General features: G+C 48.2%; 1 protein-coding gene and 1 pseudogene across 1 annotated transcript in view; one reads left to right on the top strand and one right to left on the bottom strand.

Annotated features, from left to right (window-relative positions):
• GABRR2 (gamma-aminobutyric acid type A receptor subunit rho2) overlaps window positions 1–22,662 on the top strand; it is a 56,432-nt gene that overhangs the window by 11,793 nt on the left and 21,977 nt on the right. Inside the window, exon 2 of the mRNA XM_001095465.5 lies at window positions 3,634–3,740. Coding sequence (XP_001095465.4) covers window positions 3,634–3,740 — 107 coding nt within the window. The remainder of the gene's footprint in view (window positions 1–3,633; window positions 3,741–22,662) is intronic.
• On the bottom strand, window positions 393–1,728 carry LOC700985 (tubulin beta-3 chain pseudogene; annotated as a pseudogene).

Below are 22,662 nucleotides of genomic sequence, written 5' to 3' on the forward strand. Positions count from 1 at the left end.
GTATGGCCGTTTTAATGATATTGAGTCTTCCTATCCATGAGCATGAAACGTATTTTCATTTCTTTGTGTCATGTCTGATTTTTTTTTTTATCTAACAGCAATAGATTTATTAAGTATCCCTGAAAATATAAACACAAATCAGTAAAAAATAAATCCATAAAATGTCAGGCCTGGAGCTGCAATAAGACAGAGACAGGAGCAACACACATGTGTCCTAGGTGGGGAGGATGGGTGTAAATACTGCAGGAGGGTGGCAAGGGAGCCCTAGGGTGAGTGACAAGCTGGTGGGGGAAAGCTGGGGACGCTGTCCACAGCAAGATGGCTCTGGAGGTCAGACACTGCTGGCCTTGGCTCTGGCTGCCACCTGCCCCTCACTCCAGCTGCAAACAGCTTCACTTGGGGCCCTGGGCCTCCAACTCCTCCTCTTCATCTTCAAACATCTCACCCTCCTCCTCGGCGGTGGCGTCCTGGTACTGCTGGTACTTGGACACCAGGTCATTCACGTTGCTCTCGGCCTCTGTGATCTCCATCTCATCCATGCCCTCGCTCATATACCAGTGTAGGAAGGCCTTGCCCCGGAACATGGCCGTGAACTGCTCCGAGATGCCTGAGCAGTTCCTGGATGCCTGTGCTGTTGCCGATGAGGGTGGAGGACATCTTGAGGCTGGGGGGCGGGATGTCGCACACGTCCACCTTCATGTTGTTGGGGATCCACTCACAAAGTAGCTGCTGTTCTTGCTCTGGATGGATAGCATCTACTCGTCCACCTCCTTCATGGACATGCGGCCCCGGAACACGGTGGCCACTGTCAGGTAGCAGCCGTGGTACTGGTCGCAGGCAGTCATCATGTTCTTGGTGTTAAACATCTGCTGGATGAGCTCGGACAGGGTCAGGGCCCGGTACTGCTGGCTGCCCGGGCTTCATGCTGGGCATGAAGAAGTGCAGGTGGGGGAAGGGCACCATGTTCACCACCCGCTTGTGCAGGTCCTTGTTGAGCTGGCCCGGGAAGCGCAAGGAGGTGGTGATCCCGCTCATGGTGGCCAACACCAGGTGGCAGAGGTCCCCATAGGTGGGCATGGCCAGCCTGAGGGTGCAGACGCAGATGTCGTAGAGAACCTCCTTGTCTATGCAGTAGGTCTCACCTGTATTCTCCACCAGCTGGTCGATGGACAGTGTGGGGTTGTAGGGCTCCACCACCGTGTCTGACACCTTGGGCGAGGGAACTACGCTGAAGGTGTTCATGATGCGGTCGGGATACTCCTCATGCACCTTGCTGATGAGTAGCATGCCCATGCCCGAGACTGTGCCCTCAGCCAGCGAGTGGGTCAGCTGGAAACCCTACAGACAGTCGCAGTTCTCACACTCCTTCCGCACATCCAGGACGGGATCCACCAGCTCCGCACCCTCCGTGTAGTGACCCCTGGCCCAGTTGTTGCCGGCCCCACTCTGACCAAAGATGAAATTATCAGGCCTGAAAAAATGTCCAAAAGGCCCCGAGCGGACACTGTCCATGGTCCCAGCCTCCAGGTCGACCAGAATGGCCTGAGGCACATACCTGTGAGAAGAGGCCTCATTGTAGTAGATGCTGATCCGCTCCAGCTGCAAGTCCGAGTCCCCCACGTAGTTGCTGCTGGGGTCGATGCCATGCTCATCACTGATGACTTCCCAGAACTTGGCCCCGATGTAGTAGCCGCACTGGCCGCCCTGAATGTGCACGATCTCCCTCATGCTGGGCGTGTCTGGCACGCGGCTGCAGATGGGCATGGGGGCTGGGCTGGCATCTCTGATTTCTTTGAGTGGTGCTTTGCAATTCTCATTGTAGAGATCTTTCACCTCCCTGGTTAGCTGTATTCCTAGGCATTTTATTCTTTTTGTGGCAATCATGAATGGGATTTCACCCCTGATTTGGCTCTAGGCTTGACCATTGTTGTGTGTAGGAATGCTAGTGATTTTTTACATTGGTTTTGTATCCCAAAACTTTGCTGAAGTTGTTTATCAGCTGATGGAGTTTTTGGGCCAAAACTGTGGGGTTTTCTAGATATAGAATCACATCATCTGCAAATAAGGATTGTTTGACTTCCTCTGTTCCTATTTGGATGTCCTTCATTTTGTTCTCTTTCTTGATTGCCCTGGTCAGGACTTACAATACTATGTTGAATAGGAGTGGTGAGAGAGGGCACCCTTGTCTTGTGCTGGTTTTCAAGGGGAATGTTTCCAGCATTTGCCCATCTAGTATGATGTTGGCCATGGGTTTGTCATAGATGTCTCTTACTATTTTGAAGTATGTTTCTTTAATACCTAGTTTATTGAGAGTTTTTAATATGAAGGAGTGTTGAACTTTATCGAAAGCCTTTTGTGCATCCATTGAGATAATAATGTGGCTTTGTCTTTAGCTTTATGTGATGAATCACATTTATTGATTTGCGTATGTTAAATCAACCTTGTATCCTGGGCTTGAAGCCTACTTGATCGTGGTGGATTCACTTTTTCATGGGCTGCTGGATTTGGTTTGCAAATACTTTGTTGAGGATTGTTTGCCTCAATGTTCATCAATGATAGTGGCCTAAAGCTTTCTTTTTTGTGTGTGTGTCTCTGCCAGGTTTTGGTATCAGGATGATGCTGGCCTCATAGAGTGAACTGGGGAGGAGTCCTGCCTCCTCAATTTTTTGGAACAGTTTTAATAGGAATGGTACCAGCTCCTCTTTGTACATCTGGCAGAATTTGGCTATGAATACATCAGGTCCTGTTTTTTTTGTTTTTTGTTTTGGTTGGTAGGCTATTCATTATTGATTCAACTTCGGAGCTCATTATTGGTCTATTCAGGGAATCAATTTCTTCCTGGTTCAATATCTGGCGTGGAATATGTATGTGTTCAGGAATTTATCCATCTCTTCTAGGTTTTCTAGTTTGTGTACATAGAGTTGTCCATGGTAGTCTCTGATGGTTATTTGTATTTCTGTGGGGTCAGTGGTAACATCCCGTTTGTCTTTTTTTTTTTTTTGCCACAGAGTCTCACTCTATTGCCCAGGTGGCACAACCTCCACTCACTGCAACCTCCACCTCCTTGGTTCAAGTGATTCTTGTGCCCTAGCCTTCTGAGTAGCTGGGACTACAGGTGCGTGCCACCATGCCCAGCTAATTTTTGTATTTTTAGTAGAGATGGGGTTTCACCATGTTGGCTAGGCTGGTCTCAAACTCCTGACTTCAAACAATCCACCCACCTCAGTTTCCCAAAGTGCTGGGATTACAGGGTGAGCCTCTGCACCCTGCTCCCTTTGTCATTTCTAACTGTGTTTATTTTGATCTTCTCTGTTTTCTTCTTTATTAGTCTAGCTAGCAGCCAATCCAACCATTTTCATCCAATTATAGGCTTTACCAAGGTAGAATGCTGTCCTGCCCAGGAGGGCAACCACTTTTGGAAGGCTCTGGAAAAACCTGATCCTCAGGTCAGTCTACCTGTGAGGATCTGGGGTGTGCGTGGAGGGTCCTTCAGCCTTCCTCCTCCCCTGGGCCAAGAAGGAGAATGGAGAAAAGGTGCCTAACAGGTAGATCTTGCAGGGAGTAATCGCCCAAATCATCTCACTCAATGCATTGATGAGCCGATGGAAAATAGTTTCTTGCTTGTCTTCGCAGTCACTTATATAAGAAGAACCTTGATATGACCAAGATCCGGAAGGGAAAGCCTCAGCAACTTCTCAGAGTGGACGAGCACGACTTCAGCATGAGGCCCGCCTTCGGAGGTAGGAATGTCCATCCTTTGTGCCAGGTGGGATGTTGGCCCCAGGGATGTGAGGTGCTGCCCTCTCTGGCTCCCTCTGGCACAGCCCTTCCTCAGACGCTGCAATTTTCCCACTCAGATAAACCCAACTCCACTTCCTGAGTCCCTAATTTTCCCAAGGAGAAAAGAGCAGGAAGTGGTGGAGAGGAGAGGGCCGTTGACTAAAGATGGCCCGCCAGTGACTAAGCCATTCACATTCACAAAGGAGATGGGCCCTGCGGCTGCCAACTTTTTTGTCCTACAAAAATAAGAGCAGGCAAGGGAATCAGGACACAAAATAGCTCCTCTGTCATTTTTATAGAGGAAGAGGCCCGTGAAGGCAGAGGTGCCCAGGATCCTGAAAAGCCCTAGCATGGCCCTGCCTCTGCACTATCTTGGCACATGTGTGTGTGTCTGGGTGTGGGTGGAATTTCAAACAAGGCATTGAAACTCTGTGGCCATGACTAGCTGGGAGTTTACTGTTTTGATGGAGTCAGCTGTTTTCCAAGGCAGCAACAACAGCTTAACGCATTACAAAGACTCCTCGCACAACTGCCCCCAAAGGTGCTCTACTACTCTTGGGGACAGGGAGGGGAGGCATGGCCAGTGACTGTCCTTCCCAGGAACTAGAGAAATGCTATGGAGAAGGGGGGAAATGTCTTAGTCAGTTCTGGCTTTCACACAAAACGCCATAGGTTGGGCGGCTTATAGACAATGGAAACGTATTTCTCATGGTTCCAGAGGCCGGAAGTAAGATCAAAGTGCCGACAGGTTCCATGTGTGGTGAGGTCCCACTTTCTGTTCATCTGTTCATAGACGGTGACTTCTCACTGTAACCTCACATAGTGGGTGGGGCAAGGCAGTTCTCTGGGGCCTTTTTTTTTTCTTTGAGACAGTCTCACTTTGTCACCCAGGCTGGAGTGCAGTGGCGCCGTCTCCTCCGCTCACTGCAAGCTCCGCCTCCCAGGTTCATGCCATTCTCCTGCCTCAGCCTCCCGAGTAGCTGGGACTACAGGCACCCACCACCACGCCCGGCTGATTTTTTTGTATTTTTAGTAGAGACGGGTTTCACCACGTTAGCCAGGATGGTCTCGATCTCCTGATCTCGTGATCCAACCACCTCGACCTCCCAAAGTGCTGGATTATAGGCATGAGCCACTGCGCACAGCCTGGGGCCTTTTTTATAAGAGCACTAATCCCACTGGTGAGGGCTCCACCCCTAGGGTCTCATCACCTTCCAAAGGGCCCACTTCCTAGTACCATCCCATTGCGGGTTAGGATAGGAACATATGCATTTGGCAGGGACATAAACATTCAGGCCGTAGCAGCTGGGAAAGGAGTTAGTCATCTGCTCTGACTAGGCAGAGAGTGGGGTAAGAGTAGCAGAATGTATGAGATCCCTGGGCCAACTTTTCTCTCCTCTTGGGGAAACTGAGGCCCCAAGAATTTCAGCTGATGAACCTTGGCCAAGACAAACCCAGGCGGGCTGGCTTTCCTTTCTGCTTTTTCTCTGCCCTTGATCCTCTAGTAGGTCCCATTGTTCTGGGGCAGTAAAAAAGGAGTGGCGGTGACCCCCAGCAGGTCATCAATCCTTTGAGCCTCCATTTGTTTGTTTATAAAATGGGGAGAGTAATCCCCACGTATGGGGTTCTTGTCCAGATTAAACATGATAATGTATGTAAAGCCCCTGACAGACATTTGTTCCTGTCCCCTCTGAAAAACCCAGCTGTCAGATCTTCCTCTTGTGTGACTGTTAAGGGATTAAGAAATTAATTTATCCCAGAGGCCTATGCATTTTAAAAGGCCTCAAAGCCTCCCACTAAATTCCCTGAGCTCTGACACCTGCTAAGCAGAAGGAGAAAAGCAGGTGGCAGATTACAGGCCTGTGACTCATCTCCCTCCCAACTGCAACCTGATTGACGCCCACGGAAGGTCAAGAAGAGGCCACCATATTTCTGGTAGCTCTTGGGTTTCCTCGGGGGTTTGTCATGGGCAAGCCTGCCAAGGAATTTTACAAAAATAAAGTTATACTAATAAGCAGCTTTAAAATAGCTGCATCTGCTCCAGGAAGTCTGAGCAAGCCGTCCCCAAAAGCGGGAAGCTCCACTTTTCTTGCACAGCAACAGTTGAGAGTACAGAGGGGTACAGTGGCTAGGAATCACAATAACCAACAATAACATGCGCGACAACTACCACTTTTTTTTTTTTTTTTTGGAGACAGAGTTTCACTTTGTCGCCCAGGCTGGAGTGCAGTGGCGCAATCTCAGCTCACTGCAACCTCTGCCTCTCAGGTTCAAGTGATTCTCCTCCCTCAGCCTCCTGAATAGCTGGGATTGCAGGCATGTGCCACCATGCCTGGCTAATTTTTTTGTATTTTTAGTAGAGACAGGGTTTCACTATGTTGGCCAGGCTGGTCTTGAACTCCTGACCTCAAGTGATCCACCCACCTCAGCCTCCCACACCCAGACACACACACATGTGCCAGAATAGCGCAGAGGCAGGGCCGTGCTAGGACTTTTGAGGATCCTGGGCACCTCTGCCTTCATGGGCCAATTCCTCTATAAAAATGACAGAGGAGCTATTTTGTGTCCTGATTAGGTAGTGTGCTCTGGTTAGAACCTCCAGGGGCACAGGGTTTCTCTTCCTTTTGTTAGGAGAAATGCTGCAATTCTGATTTTTATTTATTTTATTTTATTTATTTGAGACAGGGTGTCGCTCTGTTGCCCAGTCTGGAGTGCAGTGGCAGGATCAGAGCTTACTGCAGCCTCAACTGTCCGGGCTCAGGTGATCCTTCCACCTCAGCCTCCTGAGTAGCTGGACCCAGGAAGTTGTGTGCCTGGGGCCCACAACAAAATGTTTTTGCTTTATCTTAAAATAAGAAAAACATACTTTTAAGCAGAAGTTGTTTTAATATATACTATTAATATGTTCATCATTAAACCAACACAATTGTAAAATATGTTTTTTTGATTTTTTTTTTTTTTTATAGAGGAAGAGGCCCATGAAGTAAAAGTGCCCAGGGTCCTCAAAAGTCATAATGTGGCCGTGCCTCAGTGTGGTCTTTTGTGGGTGTGCACTGGGTGTGGGTGCTATTCCGAACAACAGGTTGTACCTTTTTACCTAAGGCTGATGATGCTATCAGGAGCCTGGGCCATCACCTGGTCAGTACCTTCAGTATGTAGAAGAAGAGCCTGGGGTCCCAGGAGTTAGGTGATGGCCACAGAACAGCCAGAAGCAGAACTTAGGTTTCTTTTGTGACATCAGCTGCAAAACCGAAAGCCTTAGGAAAATGCTCCCACCAGGAGCTAGCTCTCAGGAATGGCAGATGAAATCCTGCCATGTTCCCAGAAACCCTGACTCTGAGCAGAAATGCCGCAACACACCACAGTCCCCATCAGGCTGCTCCTTCCTCAAGCCAGTTCCAGGAGCAAAGCGGACTTCTTGCGGTTTGACCACTGCATCTTCTGGGCCCTTCTGCGGGGCCCTCAAGAGTGTGGAGGGTCAGGACGGCTCCCTGCCCCTGCCTGGGTAAGCTTCTGACCTGGGCAGGGCCCTGACTTTGGGGGAGCTGCTAAGGAAAGAGGCATCACCTTCCATAGAAGTCAAGATCTCAGCCACACAGCACAGGTGGGGGCCACTCCTCCTTCCTTCCAGCCTCCTCCCCATGGCAGTTGGTCCTCTGGGCCCTTCTGATCTCCTGCAGGGCTTTCCTGAATGCCCAGATGTCACTTGGATGAAATGGGGGGAGGAGAGCACATAGTGAGGTACCAGGGCTCCCTGCCTCCATGAGCCCATAAATAAGACACCCAGAGTTCTGGCCAGTCAGGCAAGATGGGATGATTGCAGGAACAATGATCTTTATAACCTGTACCCTATGGGAGCGTCTGAAGATGGCTTAGAGACAAGAAACCTTCCCTGCAGGTGCTCCTGGGTGTCCCCATTTCACTCAGCGCCTCATGGGCAGGTCTCTGTGAGAAAGGAGGCTGCACAGACAGCACATAGGTGACTCTGTGCAGGTGATAGAAGGTTCTCATTCCCTGGAAGCAGCCCCTGACAGGCTTCTAGTTAGAAGCAGAAACTGCCCAACCCACCCAAAGTGCGGGCCCAGCCTAACACCCCCTTCCAGTAGCACGCACCACACTAAGCAGGTCATTTGAGCAATGATGTCCCTCAATAGCCTCAATACTGTTGTGGACTATGTCCTCATTCCCATCTTATTTCTCTAAGAGGGGCTTCCTGTGGAATGGTGTTTAAAAGTAGTTGATAGAGGCTGGGTGTGGTGGCTCACGCCTGTAATCCCAGCTCTTTGTGGGGCTGAGGTGGGTGGATCACTTGAGGCTAGGAGTTTGAGACCAACCTGGCCAAAATGGTGAAAACCCATCTCTATTAAAAATACAAAAATTAGCCTGGTGTGGTGGCACATGCCTGTAGTCCCAGCTACTCGCGTGGCTGAGGCATGAGAATTGCTTGAACTCAGGAGGTGAAGGTTGCAGTGAGCCAAGATTGCACCACTGGGCTCAATTGCTCCAGCCTGGGCAACTGAGTGAGACTCTGGCTCAAAAACAACAACAAAAAGTTGTCATGCTCAGTCTATACCCCAGACCAATTAAATCAGAATCTCTGGGGGTGGGACTCAAACACCAAGTTTTTAAACAAAATATTTTTTTAAAAATTAAAAGTAGTTGATAGAGAAGAATCAGCTTAGGACTAGATACCCCTTGGGTGACCTTTTTAGTCTAGGAAGAGAAAAGATTAAAAATCTGTCAGCTTCCTAATAATCCCATGGATCAGTTGAAACAAAAATACCTTGTCTAAGCAACCAGCTGTTTGATTAGGTAGTGTGCCCTGGTTAGAACCTCCAGGGGCACAGGGTTTCTCCTCCTTTTGTTAGGAGAAATGCTGCAATTCTGATTTTATTTTATTTTATTTATTTGGACAGGGTCTCACTCTGTTGCCCAGTCTGGAGTGCAGTGGCAGGATCAGAGCTTACTGCAGCCTCAACTGTCCAGGCTCAGGCGATCCTTCCACCTCAGCCTCCTGAGTAGCTGGGGCTACAGGCGTGCACCAACATGCCTGGCTAATTTCTTACATTTCGTATAGAGAGAGGTTTTCACCATGTTGCCCAGGTTGGTCTCGAACTCCTGGGCTCAAGTGATCTGCCTGCCTTATGAGCGTGAGCCACTGTGCCCAGCCCTGATTTCCTTTTAAATTTCATTTTTAAAATTGTGGTGAAATACATAATATAAAATTGACCCTTCTGACCATTTTTGAGTGTACAGTTCAGTGGCATTAAGTATATTCACATTGTTACACAACTATCACCAGCATCCATCTCCAGAACTTTTTTCATCTTTCCAAACAGAAACTCTATATTCATTAAACGAGAATTCCCTATTTCTTTCTCACCCCTCCAGCCCCTGGCAACCACCATTCAACTTTCTATCTCCATAATTGACTATTCTAACTACTTCATATAGGGATTATACTACTTTGGAGTGGCTTTTATGACTGGCATACTTCATCTAGCATAATGTCTTCAAGGTACATGTTGTAGCATGTGACAGAATTTCCTTTTTTTAAAGGCTGAATATTCCACTGGATATATCTACCACATTTTGTGTATCCATTTATCTGTTGATTGATGTTTGTGTTGTTTCTTCTTTTTGGCTATTGTGAATAGTGCTGCTATGAACATGGATGTGCAAATATCTGTTCAAGGCTCTATTTTTGATTCTTTTGGAAACAAACCCAGAAGTGGGATTGCTAGATCATAGAGCAATAGATGAGCATATATATATTTGTTTTTTTGAGAAACCACCATGCTGTTTTCCACAGTGGCTGCACCATTTTACACTTCCACCACCACAATGCTGATTTTTAATTCAAACTGCATAGATGGGAAGTACAGAAGGGATATAGCGTCATCATGGAATCTTTTGAAATATATCCAACGAGCTCATCAAAATGGCCAGAAAAAAATGGAGACAACAAAGGTCAGATTCTCCAACCAAAATGGTTTTGTTCATAAGACACATATGTATTTTTTGAGCTGCTCCTATGTGTTGGGCAGTCCTTGCCCTATGGACCCAGTAGGGAGCAAGACAGACACAGTCCTTGGAGTTTATGCTTTAGTTGGAAGACCAGTTTAATGAAATCCTCATGTGGAGATGTCAAATTGTGAGGACCACTGGGAAGAAAAGGCTGGGGAGCTGTTGGGGTACGCAGTGGGTTCTGATCAGGGGCACAAGGGAAGGGCGGCCCTGGGGAAGAGCTGCCCTTGCCTGGGAAGTTCGTACTATTGGAACTGTTTTTACATTAAATTACTTCGCACAAAATGAAATATTGTTCTCAAGAAGCTGATGGTCTACTGGGGGGAAACAGATAAATGATGAAGTGCTATCAAGTATGGCAGAAGTGATGTAGGGTGTCTCTACCGATGGAGTAGGAGAAAGGAGGGAATGGTCAGTTCTGCCCAGAGAGGAGATCACAGAAGCTTGCATCCAGGCGGTGACACTTGCAGTGAGTCTGGAAGGATACCCAGTGGGTGAGCACCAGCGGTGAGAAGGCAGGAAGAAGGATACACCCCGGAGCAGGAAGCGGTGCAGCGTCAGGGGGCAGGAGCAGGTCCACGTGGCTGGATTATGTCTAGCGTATGCGTGTGTAGACAGGAGGGAGTACAGGGCAGGGGTGTACCAAGAGAAGGCTGGAGCAATGGGCAGCACTGCTCTGGGAGGGCTTTGCTGAGTTCAGACTCTTGGCAGCACAGCCTAAGCTGAGAGCAACAGGATGCGTCTTGGGCTTTAGGAAGCTTACTGTGGGCCTGCATGGAGGAGGCTAGAGGGGCTGAGGATGGATGCAGGGCATGGGCTGGGCCCTTCAGGGATGATCCAGGCTACAGCTGATGAGGGGCTGGACTAAGACCACAGAAAAAAGTGGAGGGACCTGAGAGATGCTAAGGAGGGAAGAGAGCCAGGTCTTGGTATCCCACAGAATCAGAGGAACCTGGGGCACCTCCTGAGTGTGTGACCTGGGTGAGGCCATTCACTGAGATAGAGCACTGAGGAAAAGCAATGGCGAAAGGATATAGTAAGAGGAAGCAGCCGGCATGCTCCAAGGGGTCATTGAAGAGAGCCTAGTGAAGGTGCATTTACAGAGGCATGGGCAGGGTCAAGGTAAACTAGCAGCTGTGGCAAAACCTGAGAGGCTGTGAAGACTGTGGAGCCATTGTCAGGCTGGGCCTGAGCGTGAGAGGAGGAAGCAGTTACCTGAGCCTGGAAAAGAGCTGTAGCTCTCAGAAAAAGCTGCCCAATGGGAGCTGTGGCCTTCAAAAGGAGGACACAGCCCGTAGCTGGGCCAACAGTGATGCAGGAGAAGCCATTCTCCTCATCCTCCTCCTTCCTTCCAATACCTCCTGCCTTCTGATACTGACTGGAATCTTCATTGGCAGAACAAAGCAGGAGGTGGTGGGCAAGGACCTGTTGTCAGTGGCAGCCTCAGACCCAGGCAAGAGGGGCCCTGCTCGGGCCACACACACGGCTCAGAGTGTCGAGTCTGTGGGGCCCAGGGGAGATTGCCCACCTGCTGTTCCTGCCCTTGCTGGCCACACTTGGGCACTGGGCCCCAGGATCACTGTCTACATAGCCCGAGCCTGCCTCCAGGGCCTGTGTATGCCTCTTCTCCAGGCAAGCCCCTGAGGGCACTGCTGCATTGCCTGTGCCAACCCCTGGTCCTGAGAGGTGGCCGGGGATGGCTGTTTCAAGGGGTGTGAATGGCTTAAATACGTGGACAGGGTGACCACATGCATGCACAGAGGTTCTTCCCTGTGCAGGGACCTGCTGTGGCAGGAAAAGAAGAAAGACAGCTCATGCACTGGGCCCAGTCTCCCTGTGCTGCCACACAGCAGCCTGTAATTCCGTGGAGTCTGCAAGTTCTGAAGCTGGACTGAGCCATTCTCAGCTGATAGGAAGGTATATTTGTCAAAACAGCAGGATGGGGGTATACATCATTTTACAGTTTGTTTTTAGAGACAGGGTCTCTAAAATGCTGATGGGCCTCATGGGAGGTGTTTGGGCCATGGAGCTCCACTTGGCACTGTTTTTTCTCTTGGTAATGAGTCGAGTGAGTTCTCACTCTCAAGAGACTGGATTATTTCTCTCACGAATGAAAGAGTTCCCATAAGAGCAGGTTGTTATAAAGCAAGGTTGTGCCTTGGTCCCTGCACACACCCACTTCCCCTTCTGCTTCTCTGCTATGTTGTGACGCGGCACGAGGCCCTCACCAGAAGTCAAACAGATGTGGGTGCCATGCTTTTGGACTTTCTGGCCACCAGAATCATAAGCTAAATGTACTTCTTTTCTTTATAAATTACTCAGCCTCAGGTATTCTCTTATAGCAACACAGAATGAACTAAGACAAAGCCCTTGTTGATTTTGCCCTCCTCCTCACCCTTCCCCTTCCAGATCCATCAAGTTATATCAATCCATCCGTCAGACTGTAATTCAGATCTGCCCCTTATTCCCCCGCTTTGGCGTGGCCCCCATCCCTTACACCCATGTTCTCCACATGATCTTGGAGGGTGAAGGAATCCTAGCTGCACCCTCTCTGACAAAATCTTATCCTTAGTATTTAATTTAAATCGTAATTAATTCAAATTCAAATTAAATTCTCTCTTTAGGGAATGATAATGATAAAGTTGAAAATATTGCCATCCCCCAACACCATGGCCTTAATCTTCCAGCATCACCTCTGGCTCTGCCATATCTCCTAGGCAGGTTCACTTTCCAAACACCCCTTCCTCAGCACTGCTCCCTCTGAAGCTTCAGGGCTTCCCCTGTTCTATAGGATGCAACGCCTCTCCTCAGCCTGGCCCACTGCCTCCTCTGCTCACTTCCTCTCTCCTCCCAGACAAGGCTTCTTCTCTCCTCACATGCTCTCTGGCCCTGCACATCTGTGCTTCTTTCTGCCTGTGAGCATTTGTTCACAGCATCCCACTGCATGGTCTTGCTTCTTCTGATGGACTCACCATGCCTACAGCCCAGCTTAATCTCTTTCCTCTTACATGAAGCATCTCTCAGCTGTTTTGAACTCAGTATATGACTTTTTCCTTTGACATCATTTATTCATTCTTTCATTCACTTATTGATTAATTAGTTTGTTCATAGTGTGATTGAAAACATTAGCTGGGCACGGTGTCTTATACCTGTAACCCCAACACTTTGGGAGACTGAGGCGGGAGGATCGCTTGAAGCTGGAATTTGAAACCAGCCTGGGCAACACAGTGAGACCTGTATTATTTACAAAAAAATAATTTTTAAAAATTAGCTGAGCTTGGTGGTGTACACCTGCAGTCCTAGCCACTTGGGAGGTTGAGGTGGGAGGGTCACTTGAGCTCAGGAGTTCAAGACTTGCAGCGAGCTATCTGTACTCCAGCCTGGGCAACAGAGTAAGATGCTGTCTCTGAAAATAAAAATAAAAAAACATGGACACTGGGTTTCTGGTTATCTACTCCTGCATAATAAGCCACCCTAAGACAGTGACTTAAAATAACAGGCATTTATTTATTTGCTCACAAATTGGATTGACTGGGGTCAGCTGTGCCATTCTCACTAGGGCTGTCATGCAGTTGTTGTCAGATGGTGGCAGCTGATGGGGTCCTCTTGAAGGTGGTTTCATGCTTGCGTCTGCTACCTGGGCTGGGAAGACCGTAAAGCTGGGACTCCTCAGGCATCCTGGCATCATCCCCCCTGCTCTCTCTCACTGGTTTCCTCCTTTTCCATTCTCTGGTTCCCCTTTCTCTGATCCCCTCTAACCCTCCCTTTTTTGTCTCTGCCCCGCCCCCCATCCCAGTGCTTTTCCCCATTGGTCCTCCCCTCTCTGGTTTCTCTGTGATCTCCATGGCAGCTGAAGAGAAACCAGCATATGGAAGTTTGCAGCCGTCATCATTCCTGCTAAATTCTGTTCATCAAATTGATTACCAAGTTCCACCTAGGTTCAAGGGGAGGGGAACTAAACCTCTTCTCTTGCTAGGAGTGTTAAAGAATTTGCAGAGATGTTTGAAAACCATCACACGGAGGCAATACTACCCTGGAAAGTCCAAATCTCAGCTCTGTCTCTCACTGTGTGGCCTCAGGCATGTTCTTGAGCCTCTCTGTTCCTTAATTGCCTCATAAAGTAGGGATAATAATAGTACCTCCTGCAGAGGGGAGTTCTAAGAGTTAAGTGAGTAATGCGTGTGACATCTCTAGCACAGTACATGGCATATAGAAAGTTCTCAGTAAACAATATTTGTATTTATTAAGAATGTTCTGCATAACACAGGGCAGTGATTAAGCGCAGGGCTCTGGACGTAGACCACTGGGGACAGCTCATGGCTATGCCTCCCTCTAGCTGGGGACTCAGTCACCTTCTAATCCTCAAATCGTCACGTGTGGAATGGGGGTGATATCAGCACCCACCTTAGCCGCCACTGTGAGAATGGACTCAGATGTCCACTGGAAGCACTTACTGCAGCCCGGCCAGCGCAGCCAGTGTGTGCGAGGTGGCGATGGGGATGGGGGTGCATGCAGCACTGCAAAGGCTCCAGACAAAAACATGACAAAGACATGGGCCCTGCTCCTGAGGAGCCAGTGGCCTGTGCCTTCTTGACACAGCTCATGGCTCCCTGAGGACCTTAGGGCAAAGACTTGCACTGCTTCTTAGGTTTCCACCTGGTTGCTTCCCCAGCGGACTGTCTCCAATGTGATGCCTTCTGAAGGAACTTTCTAGGGTCATTCTGTCACACAACTTCTACCTCGCTGGCTACTTTAGCACCCAAGTGTGCTGCATTTGGAGTGCCCAGATTGTGAGCAGAGACCCTCGTACTCCCTTGACTCTCCTGGTGCTTTATTCTGTGGCCTCTTCCCTAGAGGAGGTTTGACCCCTGGACTTCCAAGTCATAGGAGCCTGGTCAGCAGGGCCCCGCTTGCCGCTCCTCTGGCCCCACCAAGGCTCACGGAGCTGACTCAGAGCAATGGCACTGGCTCACTTTGGGGCAGCAGCCTCCTTTCTGAGCTGCTTCTTGGACTCCCTGGCTCTGCCTCCCCGCCTTCCCCACCCTGGATGAGGTTAGCGTTTCACTGCTACATTTTAGGAGACATGGGATGGGGTACAGGAGCTGGAGAGAAGTTGGCCTTCTGGGGCTCCCTCGGGCTTCTTCCCAGGGGCTTCTACCCTGGAAGGAGGGGACGCCTCTGACCCTTCCCCAGCTTCCCTCTGGAACACAAGCCCTAACCTGACACTGTGACGTGCTCCTACTTGCTCCTTCCATTAAAATTAAACTTCCCTCCCTGCCCTGTGTCCCACACAGCCCCTCCTCTGCAGCCACCCACTCTCGTGGCAGTCTCCTTCCTCTGCCTGATACTTAATGACCCCATCCGAGTGGAGGTGACCATCGAGGTTGCTATGCTTCTGAAGGACAGGGCTGCTGGGCAGTGGGGCAGGGCTGGGTCCCACTAGACAGGTCTGTCATGGTTTTTTTTTCATTTTGTTTTCTGCTTTGAGGTATAATTAACAAGTAAAAATTATATATATTTAAGGTACACAACTTGATGCCTTGATATGCATATATATTATAAAATCATCACCACAAAAATGCTAATAAATGTATCACCTCACATAGTTACCATTTTCTTTTGTGATGAGAATACTTAAGGTCTACCCTCTTAGCAAATCTCAACTACTCAATACAGTGTTGTTAATTACAGTCACATTGCTGTACATTGGATCACCAGAACTTGCTCACCTTGCATAACTGAAACTTGTACACTTTAATCAGTATCTCCTCATTTTCTTCATCCTCCAGTCCCTGGCAACCACTGTTCTACTCTCTGATTCTGTGAATTTGACTATTTTAGATTCCACGTCTAAGTGTGATCATGCAATATTTAGATAGGTCAAATTTAAGAAATTGGCCAGATATTCCCTGGAGATCTCTTGTAGGCATTGCAAAACATTTAGGCAATAGGAGTTGAGTCAGAGATAGGCCCAGGAGGAAGACTGTCATTGGTTTTAGGGTGAGAGTTGGTTGTTTGGGGCAGCGGGTAGGGAGCTGAGTATCTGCAGAGAAGAGAAAGGGCCCAAAGCCCTTGGGAGGGAGAGGAGGAGTGGGGGGAGAGCTGTGTCACAGATACCCCAGAGGGAGGGAGTTTCCAGCAGGGCACACCACGGAGAGAGGTCAAAGAGGCCAAGGCCTAGGAAAAGTCTCTGCCACTCAGCAAGTACAGTGGGGAAGGAGGAGGCACACCAGTGGGAGATACACACAGCTGGTCCAGATGGGATGGTGGAAATCCGATAGCAAAAGGGAATTGGCCACCAGGACACAGCAAGTTGTATTCTCACTCCTGGATGTCTCCTTCGAGGTCAGTCATCCAGGGGTTCTCAACTTGAGTGTGGATCAGCATCACCCACCAGGCTACCTTAAACCCAGACCCCTGAACACATCCCCACAGTGTCTGATTCATCAGGCCTTGGGGGCGGCCGAAGAATTTGCATCTCTAAGTGCTTGGGTGATGGTGGTGCTGCTCTGGAGGGGGGAGCCACAGATGGAGGGCAGCCTCGCCCACCCCCCGCCCTCAATCGCATGCTCACACCTGGTGCTCATCACCTGTTTCGGAGCCAGCCCTCACCATGAGAAAAGTCAGGCCTATTTTTAAACTGAAACGTTCGATTACCCCCACCAAGGGAAAAAGAGTCATTGCCAACATTTCAAATTAACTCAAACTTTGCAAGAAACCCTCGAGGAAAGGAACATGCAGGAAATGCAAAGTCAAGCCATATAACCCCCAGTAACAACAATTCCCCTGCGCCAGCAATGCCAGGGCAGCTGGGCCCAGTCTGGCCACTCCCGGGCTATCCCATGGGGAGAAGCCTAGGTGCTGCTGGGGACTGGATGTTTTCCAACCTCACAGAGGCAGGGCAGAAGGCACCTCCTTCATCCAGAGTCCCTCTCCCCGTCTCAGGGATGAAGAATATCTGAAATGTTTCCCCACACAATGAAGCCTAGAGTCAGTGGAAAAGGGCAAGGCTGCTCACAGGCAAACTTGTTGTTTTCACAGAGGAGAGGGATACAGGGCTGTGTGCCTGGGAAGTCGGCTGTGGACAGGGAACTCTGAGTGTTGCACTGAGGTAGTCCATCAACATATACTTTATAGTTTATGCAGGGGTAAACTGTTCCAGCACGCTCCCTAGTCCACCTCAGACACTCTCCTAAAAAATTTTTGGGAGGTACAACATTGTATTACTTTCCTCTAAGTTTTAGAACAATGTATCACAAATGTGGAGACAACACAAACAACACAGATGTATTACCTTACATCTGTTCTGTGGTTCAGAAGTCCGGAATGGGTTTCGCTGGGTTAGAAGCAAGGCGTCAGCAGGGCCGTGTTCCTTTCTGGAGGTTCTAGGCAGCATCCATTCTCTTGCACTTCGTGGGTTCTAGAGGCCGTCCACATTCTGTGGCTCTTGGCTCCCCTTTCTCTGTGGTCAAAGCCAGCAACAGTGGGCTAAGTTGTTTAAACAAGGCATCACTCTGACCCCTTCTGCCTCTCTCTTCCACATTTAAGGATACTTGTGATTACATTGGGCCCACCTGGGTACTTCAGGCTGCTCTCCCCACTGTAAGGTCAGCTGATTCGCAACCTTAATTATCTGCACATGTTCTTAGTTCTCTTTTGCCATGCAACCGCACACGTCCCCAGGTTCTGGTGGTGAGTATGTACAAATCTCTGGGGCATTATTCTGCCTACTACCAACATATATATGTAAAGTGCACAAGTCTTAAGTGTATAGCTTGAATTTTTACATATGTAAACAGTTACCTTTGAAAACACTATGCAGATCGAGATACAGAACTTTCCAGTTCCCAGAAGGCTCCCTCACAGCCCCTCCCAAGGGTAACCATTTTTCTGACCTCTGTCTCCATGGATTAGTTTTGCTTACTCTTGAACTTCATGTAAATGAAATCATACAGCATGTGACCCTCTCTTGAAACAACCCCAACCATCTTTGGAGTGGTGGGACCGTCGGAGAGTTTGCATCATTCTGAGGGCCAATCTGTCTCTTTGAGGCTCTATGTACACGAACTTGAGAGCCGTAATTATGGTGCTATTCAGAAAAAGTCTCTTTTCCACATGACTATCCTTCAAATAGCTGAAGACTGTTTTCCGAAAGTTTTTAATTTTTACGACATCAATAATGCATGCCCTTCAATAGACTCTAATATAGTGTGATTGTGCACGTGCCCACCCTGCACACTTCTCTCTGGGCCTGTGCTATTCACAGGCAGTTCTTGGTTCCAAACGCTGTTCCTCCTGGATGTACTTGGCTCATGCAGAGCCAGGGGAATCATCCCTTCTGTTTTTCTAGATGCCTATAAAAATCTTTTTCATGTCCTTCCAAAGCTATTTTATGCATACGAAATATGCATATATATCCTTCCCACCCCACTTTCTAGACAATTGTGCTATACGTACTCTTGTATAGCTATACATGCTCTTGTTGTTATTGTAATATACATACCCTTCTGTCCATTTTGTTTTTTTTACTTAGCACTATATCTTGGGAATCTATCAGCTCATAAACAACTTCTTCATATTTTTAATGGTTGCTTATTATTCCATTGTATGGATCTATCATACTTTATTTGCCAAATGTCTTATTGAAGGACATTTAAATTGTTTCTACTATTTTGCTATCACAAGTCATATGTAAATATGTCATGTTTTAAATTTTGTGCATCTCTAATTTTGAAAATCAAAAGATTCTCTAAATAGACATGGAAAAAGCTCTTGATAAAGAACACCTATTGATGACAAGAATCCTTGGCAAACTAAAATCTCCTTACAACAAGCAAAAAAAAATTAAAATCCAGTAGAAAAGTGTGCAAAGAATAGAAATGGGCAATTCACAGAAGACGAAATCCTGGACCAGAAACATAAAAATGATCAGACTCATTGGTAATTAGAGAAATAAAACACTGAGAAAGAACTTTACACCCATCAGATAAGTGAGCCTCAGAAAGCTGAATCATGACAAGTTGAATCACGAAAGTCTCTGGGCTTTGAGGAGTCCGTCCTCACTAGTGAGTGTGACCATGTGTGCAGCACACAGGATGGGGTCAGCACCATAGTCACCAGTTCCAGGTGTCTGCCTGAAGTCAAGAACACGGAGCTGCGCAGTATTGTGGGAATGGGAGGACTCTGGGAGGGGCTGGGGAAGTGAGGATCTGGAAGGGGGAGACTGGCTAGCAGACAACTCCACCCTCCACTTCAGTACGAAGCCTGCTGAGCTGGGCAGGTTGACCTTGTGGGAAGCCCCACTTTGGGCTGCCTCTGTGGGCCTGGTGGTGGGCTTGGGCTGCTGTTGGATAGAAGGCCTTTCCAGGATCCCATCCCAGTTTACCTTGCCACACTTTCTCCCAAACAACAAACTTTTACATGCTCTATGCTACTCCTATATATTTTGCTCCCAACTCCCCAAACACAGTTGCACCTTCATGTCATTTCATAGTGACAAGGATAATGGTGGATATTGAAGCAATGTGTCTTCATTGTCAGAAACCTCTAGTCTAAATAGTAATGGACTCTCATAGCAAGAGCCATGTCAACTTAGTACATTGGGTTTTTTCACTGTGAAGATAAAACACCACTTCTGCCATCAACGCAGAAATGTGAGATGGAATGCCTGGGTGCCTGAAGAGGAATTCCTAACGAACAGGAAGAGGGCATGGCAAGCCCAACCCGGGGGCGCTGCAGGAGGAGAAGACAGATGGGTATGCATAGAGGTCAAATGCACATATCCTTGTTTCCCCCTGGAGGGCAAGATCAGTGTGTGAGAGAGCCCAAGAACTCTGTGGGTGTGGTGGAGGAGGGGGGCTGGTGGCTCACTGCCTGGGCCTTGCATGGGGAGGTCGCATGTGTGTGTGAGAGAGTGTCTATGTATGTGCGAGTGTGTGTGCACATATGCAAGCGTTTGCTGCTACACTGAGTAGGAGGAAGGAGTAGTGATGTAGTCGTGATGGAGGCAGGTGACTGGACAGAGGAGTTGAAGCTGAATGACTGCCCCCACCGGGTCAGAGAGGGGCATGACAGCCGTCTGAAGTCCATGAGTGCTCAGTGTGCAGTAAGCAGAGGCAGGTTCTGAGATGGACAGCACACCAACATAGGCTTTGGTCTGGACCCAGAGGCCCTGGCGTGAGAGGATTTCCCTGCTGGAGGCCAGAGGACCATGGATTTGCCAAAAGACAGAGGAGATTCATTGCACCTCAGCAGACACCAGTCCACACGAGCACTTAGTGGCAGAGACCAGCCAGCAAGCAAGGATTCAAGGCCCCCTTTTTCCTGTGCCACAGGTCATCTATGGTGGGAGGAAATCTGAAACACTTTAAAACCTGGACTAGGCCGGGCGCGGTAGCTCACGCCTGTAATCCCAGCACTTTGGGAGGCCGAGGCGGGCGGATCAGGAGGTCAGGAGATCGAGACCACGGTGAAACCCCGTCTCTACTAAAAATACAAAATTAGCTGGACGTGGCAGCACATACCTGTAGTCCCAGCTACTCAGGAGGCTGAGGCAGGAGAATGGCGTGAACCCGGGAGGCGGAGCTTGCAGTGAGCATAGATCGCGCCACTGCACTCCAGCCTGGGCTACAGAGTGAGACTCGGTCTCAAAGAAACGAAAACAAAAACGAACAACAAACCTGGACTACACTGAGCTGCTGTTTATTACAACTTTTCCACACTTAACAGGCAAAAGGGCTTGTGAGAAGGATCAAAGAAACTACCTTTAAAAAAACGTGCACATCTGAGAAGTGTGGGGGAAGGATCTACTTGCCGCACTACACTTACGCTCATCACACAACCCGAAGTGCCCTTCTTCCTCCAGCTCCCTGTTATAAGTAACTAGTGCTTCAAAGTCCAACCCAAATGCAGCCCCGTTGGTGATGCTTTCTCCAGTTCCTGTGGCCTAAATTCAGCAAAGCTGTCTCTTGTGTGAAATGTTCTCCAATGCCTTTCGTTGGACTTCACTGATCCTTCCTCTGGATCATATTATGAATACTTCTTTTTCACTTCTGTGATGTGTCCTGAAACAGAGCCAGTTGCCCCTCTCCATGGATTTTAAGCTCCTGGAGGAAGGAAATGTGGCCTGTGCCTCTCCACGTTGTGAATTGCGGTCTGCTCAGGGCTTGGTCTAGTGGACACAGTCAGGACAGGTATGAACCACTCAAGTGTCAGTGCAGGCACGTGGACCCTAGGAAGCACTGACACATGGAAGGTCTTATTCAAATTCATCTCTGATATGGATCTATTTCTTTAAATATTGTGACACTTAAAATATCAAATTCAGAGAAATAGTGAAAAATCATTATTATTTATTTATTTTTGCTTAAATTCATTTTACAAGTTTGACAAAATTTCATCCTAGGGCGAAGCCTTGTGAGAGAGCCTGAAGAATTTACTGACCACCGCATTTCCTTGGGCAAATCCTTGCTGTATTCTTGTTTCACTGTAATGTGGCAAGTTCTCCTTGACTGACAATCCAGAACTTTAGAAAAAGTTTGTAAAAAATTCTCCCTAATAACTGGGAGCATGCATCGCTGACAATAACCAACTTTTCTTCAAGTGTGGCTCACAGATTTTTCTGTTGCTGGCTTCCACCTTTTATTCCATGGCACAGGTTGGAATGCTTTATTTCCGCCCACTCTGCTGGAGCTGAGCAAAACTGCATTCATCCATGGCAGCAGCTTTGGAGCCCAGGGCCAGGAGACAGTTCAGGACCCTTGTTAGGGCCTGTGGAGTCTAGAGACAGTGGGCAATATGCTGGCATGGCAGGCAGCCCATCTTTGGTGCCTGTGATCTCAAATCGGATTTGCAGAATGTGGCCCTCAGTGACATAGACACCAGTGCTAAGAGGTTGGCAGAGTCATTCCTTCCTCCAATGCGTATTCAGCTCCCTTCAGACCATACTGTCTGCTCTGTGAGTGCTAAGGGAAGTATAATGAGCCTCAGGCTCTTACTTATAGGCCATGATAATAATGACAATGTTAATGTAACTATGTGTGTGTGTGTGTGTGTGTGTGTGTGTGTGTGTATTATTTTTTAGACTATGTCTCTGTCATTCAGGCTGGAATACAGTGGCGCGATCTTGGCTCACTGCAACCTCTGCTTCCCAGGTTCAAGTGATTCTCCTACCTCAGCCTCCAATAGCTGAGATTACAGGCATGCGCCCCCACACCTGGCTAATTCTTTTATTTTTAGTAGAGATGGGATTTTGCCATGTTGGCCAGCCTGGTCTTGAACTCTTGGCTTCAGGTGCCCCACCTGCCTCAGCCTCCCAATGTGCTGGGATTACAGGCGTGAGCCACCACGGTCAGACAATGTAACTATTTATGGAGAACATCTTATATGCCAAACCTTTCCAAGGGCTTTACATGGATGAGCACATTTAATCCTAATGATAGCCTGATTACCATATGAAGTTGGCATAATTATTATACCTATTTTAGAGATGAGGAAAATGAGGGAAAGAGAAATTATGTATGTATAAAGTCACACTACTAAGAAATGATGGTGACAAAATTCAGATACAGGCAGTGTGTCAGTGGGGATTTTTTTTTTTTTAATTTTTTGCAGCTGGCATAGTGGCTCACACCTGTAATCCCAGTGTTTTGGGAGCCTGAGGAGGGAGGATCCCTTAAGGCCAGAAGTTCCAGGTTATAGTGAGTTATGATCTTGCCACTGCACTCCCCCCGGGTGACAGAACAAGACCTTGTCTCTAAAAATAAACCAAAAAAAAAAAAAGTTTTTTGAATCACAGTCCTTTGAAAGTCTGTTTCCCAAAAGAGTAATTAAAAATATCTGCCTCTGTCAGTCACA

Source organism: Macaca mulatta, chromosome 4 (assembly GCF_049350105.2).
Source record: "Macaca mulatta isolate MMU2019108-1 chromosome 4, T2T-MMU8v2.0, whole genome shotgun sequence".
Taxonomy (NCBI): Eukaryota; Metazoa; Chordata; class Mammalia; order Primates; family Cercopithecidae; genus Macaca; species Macaca mulatta.